Source organism: Scatophagus argus, chromosome 16 (genome assembly GCF_020382885.2).
Source record: "Scatophagus argus isolate fScaArg1 chromosome 16, fScaArg1.pri, whole genome shotgun sequence".
Lineage (NCBI taxonomy): Eukaryota > Metazoa > Chordata > Actinopteri > Scatophagidae > Scatophagus > Scatophagus argus.
Window position 1 is genome coordinate 17,178,616 of NC_058508.1, and position 8,213 is coordinate 17,186,828.

At 38.7% G+C, this 8,213-nt stretch overlaps 1 protein-coding gene across 1 annotated transcript; it reads right to left on the minus strand.

The window, feature by feature from the left end:
- Positions 1 to 5,035: 5,035 nt before the first annotated feature.
- Positions 5,036 to 7,472, minus strand: mrm2 (mitochondrial rRNA methyltransferase 2). Its single transcript, XM_046416345.1, has 2 exons — positions 7,100 to 7,472; positions 5,036 to 6,564 (listed from the first exon to the last, which is right to left on the minus strand). Exons 1-2 carry the CDS (start codon positions 7,386 to 7,388, stop codon positions 6,134 to 6,136), a joined length of 720 nt encoding a protein of 239 aa, XP_046272301.1. The 5' UTR covers positions 7,389 to 7,472; the 3' UTR covers positions 5,036 to 6,133.
- Positions 7,473 to 8,213: the final 741 nt, after the last annotated feature.

Genomic DNA, 8,213 nt, shown 5'->3' on the forward strand with positions numbered 1-8,213 from the left:
TGTTTTTCCTCCATTCATCAACCTCCTGCTGCTCTTCACTCTGAGAGAATGCTAGATGCTTTGCCAAAAGTGTTGTGTTCCTCTCCTGCTGGTAGAATGACAACTCCCCCAATAGGTGAAGTTTTGCACCTTCCAGGAATGAGACAAGTCAACCATAACAACCGGTAGAGCACTGTGGGAGCACGGAGACAGCTCGTCCGATCTGTCTTCCATTCTGCTTGAGAAAAACAAAACCCCTACACAGCGCCTCTGGTTGTACAACCAGCTCTCCATACAGTGCTGACATGAACCCAAGGGGCACCCGCTGTACAACCATGTCAAGTTCTGCCTTCAGCATCTTTAGAGAGATTAATGAGCAAGTGCTCTCCAAAAGACCAAAAGACTCCCCTGCTTCCTCTTTCACTTCCTTAGTAATCCAGGAGGTTCAGTACCTGAGACGTTAAGTGGGTGAATTTGACTTAAATGTGTGAATTTGATAAACACTCTTAGTTTTTACAGTCTAAATGGTGATGACACAAGTGTAATTTTACACCAACAAGTAAAAAACTTTTCAAAATGAATTTAGAAAGTACTTGCTGACTGATAGGGGGAAAAAAATGTGTGTTTGTGAGAAATTAAAAACTGGTTTATCAAATTACAGTAAGTTGAGCTGAGTTGGAATACAGATGATGTAAGCTCTTCAGTCCAATACGGAAACAGAGACATGAAGTGAGATGTCATACAATTAGCCCCTGTGCCATCTGTCTTCTGCCCAGTATTCATTCCCAGTTGTATTTTCTCATTTGTCTATCCACCCGCAAGCAGATCGGCCCCACGATTCCCACAAGATCGCTCCCCGCCTGTCCCATGACAAGTTAATTAAATGGAAAAGAACAACAAAAATCCAATTAAAACTCAGCTTCCACATTACTGCTTTTTGCACAGAGCACCTAAATTGAGAAATTTTTGAATGCATGTAGTTCAACTGTTGCCTCCTCTTGAAACAGTGATTCATCATAAGGCAAGTTGTCATTGTTTTGTTCACTCAGAACCGCCATGGAAACCATTTGTTCCTAATATGGTGAGAAAACTGAACAATGGAACAGCAGAGATGTAAAATAAAGATGAAACTGCTATCACTGCAGCCATGTCAGCTCAAGTCAAGTTTATTTGCATAGCCCAAAATCACAAACAGCATCTCAGTGGACCACCAACACTGTGGTGTCACGATAGCTTTGGGGTTTGAAGACGCTGATGTAACATCCACATCTCGAATCTGACCGGCGACCTTTTGTTGCATGACATTCCTTCTCTTTCTCTCTCTCTCTCTCTCTCTCTCTCTCCCCTCACTCCATCCCGTCACCTCTCCACTATCTACTATCATAATAAAGGCAAAGATCATTAAAAAGTCACAGCATCAGTGATAAACCAGCCCAAGCTGTATTTTTTATTACTTTGCATTTTGCTTTTTTATTTTACCACTGAATACATAATCTATAGAGACACAACAGCTGTGCTGGCATTGCACTGCTCTGCACATCAACCATAAACATGTAATACATTTGTAGTACATAATACATAACATAAGATTTTCAATCTTTTGATCAGTTTCCATTCAGGTTTAATCATTCTTCACCAGATCCAGCTTTTCTTTTCTTTTCTTTTCTCACGGTTAGCTGCAGCAGCTTTAACGTTTCATTTCATTACAACTCAAGCCTCTCTCTTTGTTTCATTTTGACTCAAGGCAGGAGCCACTGCAGTCCTTCATCATCCATGACCATTTTGTTGTAACAAAAAAATGACGACATGATTAAAAATGAAGACCTTCAAAGCAGGACAAAGTTAAAAATTATTACTATTTTGGAGTTATTATTACATTATTATTTTTGAGTCACTTGGTCAGATTAGAAATGGACAGTGCCTTCACAAGGGGAAAAAAAGGTGCTGCTAATGATTAGCTAATTCATAAAATAAGTAATAATGAGATCCAACCATTATAGATGGTTGGGGTGTTTACAAAGACTGATAAGTGGTCTTTCTGGTCTTCAAAGGATAACTGGCGATGGTAATGAAGCATCATTATTCATGATCTCTGCAGGGTTGAAAGTTGTAGTCATGTTTAAAGGGTTTGATAAACTGGGCTGCCACTTTTACAAATTATGTTTCATCAGCTTAGACCTTGCCTGGTAAGTATTGCAATTACTAATAAAGATTAGTGACTAGTTTATCAACGCAAAAAAAAAAGCTGTGCAAGAAACCAAATACACATCCTCCTCTTTCTCCGTTTCTAAAGACAGAAGATTTTTTTCTACAACCTTGTAAGCTTGAAAAATAAAGGTCTGATAAATTGCCTGATAGAAATCTATACTGGCAGTAAGAATGTTAACATGAAGTCATTAGCTTTCAGTTTCCATATTTGCTAGTAAATGTCAGGCTTAGCTGATGTGGGGATGCAAAATGGTGCCACTGAGTCCAAGTTGTGTTTTGTTTGCTCTGCGTAGCATGTGTTTTGTTTTTCCCTTGTCTCTTTAACCCTCCTCCCACAACCATCCCTCACCCCGTTTGCAGTAATGTTCCTGACATTTTTCTGCAGGACTGCGGCAACCTCAAAAAAAAGCAAAGATCATGAGGAGAATGCTTTATTATTCACAGACGTGTCCTTTTGTATGATAGCGCCAGAGAGGCAGAAACAAAACACCTGGCAGTTTCTGGCACACTTGAGTACATCATGGTGCGAGATGCATTGAAGCTCTATGCCCCCAAGGTTTGAACATGCATGAATATCTTAATTGCACGCTCCATTTTAAATTCCCACATTTTCTGAGAAAGTCACTTGTTTACAGGGAAATTGCCTTGTGTCGCTTTGTCAAGTGTCTCGCCACAACATCGACATCATAGACAGAAAGTGGTGCCGATAAAAAAGTGTTGCAGTCGTCATACTGTCCTGAGATTTCAGATTCATTTATTTGCGTCAATGGTATGAAATTATCATCATAATAGTAGTCATTACTTTGTGTCAGTGAATGCCTGCTTGGCTCGGTCTGCTAACATTCAGGAACAGGCTCCGGGAATAATGAATGTTGTCAGACGAGCAATTCATTTTGGCAACTCAGGTCAGCCAAGGGAATGAATGGCATGATGCTAAGAAATGATATTACCATTTCTTTAATTTCCTGTCAATTTGAGACTTCCACTGTGTCAATATTAGAGAGACTGTTTGTTTTTATTATTGAGACCAAGCAAAGTATAAAAAGGAAGTATTCCCTTTATACAAAATGCACCAAGTTTTAGAGGTTTGCATCTGAAAGCGATGACATTTTCGAAATCACTCCAAAGTCCAGCAGTCGTACGTTTTTCTGTGAAAGCATGCATGCAGTGGAACAAATCAATTCTGATTTCAATCCATTCAAGAGCTTTTCTAATTCTACATCTTCTGCAGGCCTTTGACACCGGAGCAAATAACGTCAGAGCATACAGAACGAGGCAGATGTATCTAATAAGAGCTCACTCATGTGAACATAATTATTCATAATAACCTTTAAAATATATATGTAAACTTCCTCCCAAAGACCTGAATAAGGTGACACTAAAGGTAGCTGATTATATCATCCTCATTCTCATAATTTGATCATAAATGACCTTTGAAATGACACAAACTGGCAGAAGACAAGAAACCCAGCGATATCTGAACTTTTTAACCAGCTAATATTCAAAACAGAAGTATGTAAGCTGTTGTGTGAACCTTATTTATAGGAGTAGCATAACATCATTAAAGTGAAAATGAATGTGTTCAACAAAAAACAAACCAAAACAGTTCAAGGAGATTACTGAGCAGATTTTTTTTTTCCCGAATTCAGACAATTACAGAGGTGATTATAGCGTCATCCTCACATCTGAATTTTAAATCTGCAGCTCTCCAATAGTTTTCTCTCTTAATTCACCAATATTTACATCTGAACGTGCAGCTGGCCGGAGAAGAATGAATTAACCTGTGAATGAATCATCATTCATCCTGAGCCCGAGTGCTCAACCACAGCGGAATTTACATAAATCCTGCAGTAATTCTGGAATAATTTAAATCTAAATAGCAAAGGGCTGAATAATCAACAAGTAATGAGAAGTAAAATTGGTCATCTGTTCACATCTTTCACTATCAGCTTCATCAACAGGCATGGCTGCTCCCATTCACTCCAAACAATCATCTTTAGAGGGCAGTATCCCCTCAATGCAGTTCATTTTACCAAGAGGCATGAATGTTTCAGTTCATATTACTCATCCCTCCTGAGACAGAAAGGCTAAATAGCAGCCTGTTTAATTTATTCATGTGAGCCATTGCTTCCTTTGCAGCCTTAATACAAATTCTGTATTAATTAGGGTTCCAGTTTTCATTTTATGGAATGATCACATTTGAAACAATAATGTGATTTCAATAACAGAGCTAATTTATCAATAAACAAAACCATTTTATGTTTGTAAAAACATAACAATATCCAGTTTTGCCATAAGGAACATGCTTTCAGCTGCAGCATGATTTGTAAAAAAAATATTTTCATACATGGTCAACCTTGAAACGTAACATATTTACTGACATTCACAAAGTTTGATGTTTAGTTGATTTTTCTTTCTATGTGTACTAATCTACAAAACTATACAGATTTATAATTGCCTGTTCTTGAAAGGCTATTTCCATTTATACACATAACATCCTCTAACTGTTGCTCATCAAGCCTGTTATTAATCTGTGAATGGCAGGGGCATCACAGTGAGGAGAATAGTGGAACGAACTACCTTGGTCCTAAACACAAGGAGACATCGCCTGGAATTAAAAGTTCATTTCATCTGCAGTTTTCTATCTTTATTAGCCTCTTTAGTTCATTGCCATTAGTGATTAAAAGAACTAGCTTGGCAAGCTCCTGTATGTATCTAAAACACAGAGCTACAAACTGCAGATGGTTTAGTCCACTGGCAACAAGGTTAAATAGCAGTAATTATACTGATGTTTTTGCAGGGGAGCGTGTCAGGCAGTGGTAGCTTTGGAAAAAAACGACAGTCAGGCTACAAAAGATCAAAAGAATTCATTAATAATGATAATTTCAAGTGAAAACAAGACCGATGAGTGAGCACAACCCGCTAACATTGGTTTTAGAGTAGCATGTAGCTTAAACCTGCCTACCTAGCAGCTTAGCTTAGCTCCTGTCTCAGTGTCAAGGCAAGTCAATACAGTTTTCCCAACTACTTTTTATTTACATATATATTTGTAGGGTGCCATCTCTTTTACCATTTCCCTGGAGACAATGTAAGGCTATATTAGCAAGGACTCTACTGTGAATCCCTATACAGATTACTGTGACATCAAATATATGGGGCTGATTCTTTTTTAATGTAGCTCTGACAGAAACATCCTTTTATTTTATTACCAGCGGCTCTAAATTCTACTCAGAGCAGGATCAGATCAGTCTGAGAAAGCAAAGACACAAATAAAACAGAGTTTCCAAAGTGTTCGGCGCAGTGATTTAAAAGAGAATCTTAAAAGAAAATCTGTCTACTGGACTGAAAATATTTTCCCAGGAAATGGACATCTCTCCACTGTCAGAGAGCAGAGCTCGACAACACTTGCAGCGTGCCAAGCTTCAGCATCATCCCACTTCCCATTAGTCATGCTGTATGTGACTCTTATGTATGAGGCTTTCCCTTCATAAGCTCTCAATGAGAGAATGATTGCATATTTCTACATGGCTGGCAGTGCAAATTATCAGCATAAGCAGCACTGGTAAATGACTTTCTGTGACAAAGCAAATATCAAACTGACTGTGTAGAACAAACACTATGGAAAAACAATAAGTCCACAGAAAACACAACACTGGGCTCTTGAGGAATATCACACTGATAGTTCTTGCATAGGATTTAAATATTACACATTTACTGCTGCTACTGTGTTAAGTGTGAAGGGATAAAAATCAGCAGCAACAGTATGGAATGTGTCTGTGCCTGCAGCTGTGAGCCTTACTGATGCCTCAACAGTGCCACCTTTTGATCAGAGTTATTAAGGAAGCCTCTTTTTCATGTTCACTCACCAAAATCACAGTATGCACTTATGACAACCTCTGGAAAATGCCTAAATTGAACAAACAAGAAAAATAATGGATAACTATGGTCATCTCTCTGGCTTTCTGTACATTCTAGCAAAAAAATATCTCTCAGCCGAATCCTTCCTGCTGGCGTTTGGCTTGAAAGTCTTAAGACTACCAAACGCACTCGAGAGTTTCTCCTGGAGTTTGTGAGTGAGGATCCCATCCCAGTATTTACAAACCAGGGAGCCACCCGGCTGTAAAATCTTCTCAGCCAAGTCTACCAAAGATAAACACATTGTGATGAGTTTCTCGTGGTCCATCTCTCGGAAACCGCTGGCGTTGGGCGCCATGTCACTCAAGATGACATGAGCCTGGCCTTTGGGGAGCAGCTCCTGCAGCCTGGCGTGTGTGGCGGGGTCAGTGACATCGTGACTGGACAGGAAGTGGGCACCGTCCAGAGGTGGTATGTTCAGCAGATCGATGCCAACAACTGTGCCGCGCGGTAGCTCCGGATCTAAAATGCAATAATACAACTCAATTTACAAGTAGATACTCATATTTAACATGTTGCTTTCATCACACTTAATGTATCTCAGGCTAACACAGCAATGTGGTTATGTAGCACAAATCCAGGTATTAACACATAAATAAGAGCACATTGTAATTATAATTATAAAATACTGACCCAATAATTCAGTGGTTTTCCCATCCTATAGCTCAATAATCTGTTACTATTAGTTTATTATATAGAATCTATTAGTTGTGGTTTGCTTGTCAACCTAAAGCTCTTAAAGTCCCTTTAAATTTCTTTTAACTTATTGTTTCAACATTTTAATATTACTTATACTTGTGTTTTCAAACTTGCATGTTTCTAGCCATACTTAACTCGCTAGCTTCCATAAGTTACTAAGATCCACAGAACTTAATACCAACAAGTACCAGGGATGGAACACCACAAACCAAATGTAACCAGAGTTGAATCATAACCCCTTCGACACAGCCTCAGAAGAGTCACCGTACTGTTTTTCTCACGCTGTCTCATGTCTCACCTGTCCCGGCTGAGTTGACCCTCTGGACTGCCACCTGGCTCCAGGCTCCAGGTGCAGCTCCGCAGTCCACCACGCTGTATCCGGGCTGTAAAATCCTAAACTTGTCATCCATCTCCAGTAGCTTGAAGGCGCTTCTGCACCGGAAGTTCTGGGCATGAGAAGCTTTGACATACGGGTCTTTGAGCTGCCGCAACAGCCAGCGCTGCTCGGCAGGAGTTTTACCCTTTAACTTCTTCATTAAACATAACGAGGAGTGTAAATGTCTCCTCTGCACGGAGAGACGCCACATTACTGTGACTGTGCAGGGTCACGTGTACCTTTTGGGAAACTGCGTTTGCGTGGAAATGAAACTCGCCATTGGTCAAAGACAAACTTTGTGTGTAACATTTATATATGTCCTCTTGTTGTAAAACTCTGACAATTGTTCCAACCTGAGAGTCATATTTCTTTCTGCTCAATGTCACAAATATCATTCTGTTTTAACATATTGTGTTATTTGTAACGTATCTTCTGGACTATTGTAATAAAGTCATGTTCTAGGGTGTGTTTCCAAAGTCCACAACGTCCTACTTTCACTGTTTAAACACAGCATTAAACACGCACACACGCAATGTTGTTGTTCCTTGTAGTGCTTTTAAAATCTTGAATCTATACTTCTCCTTTTTAAGATTTATACTCTTAGAAAATAATCTTAATCAAGAAAGTTTTATATATTTATGCATATAATATATATGTTTCCTGTTTTCTGTTTTCTTTTCTGGAAAGCAATAAAATCTCATCCTGTCTATTATCTTATCCTACCTTGGTGTATCTGATATCCTGCTTTTTCTTTTTCTTTTGTTATTTAATTTTAGTAATAGTTGTAGTCGTCGTAGTAGTATGTTAATATTGTTAGTGATCATCACAACAAAACAGTGCTTACAATATAATTCTTTGAATTCTCAATACAGTTTGTCATAATATCGACACACTGTGTATGCTACATATATGATATACAACCATTTTTAAATGATAAATTTTAAATGTGTGTAAAATTAGTGTAAGTGAGCCATTTGACTGGATCACAGGTAAAACCTCTGCAGTTTCTAGTCGAACGTATTTCAATGTAACACAT

Bases quoted from the DNA above. Each gene is read 5' to 3' on its own strand.
- mrm2 (XM_046416345.1), bottom strand. From the start codon at position 7,388: ATGTGGCGTCTCTCCGTGCAGAGGAGACATTTACACTCCTCGTTATGT. The intron at 6,565-7,099 runs GTGAGACATGAG...ATTGCATTTTAG, and splicing joins GGTCAACTCAGCCGGGACAG to ATCCGGAGCTACCGCGCGGC.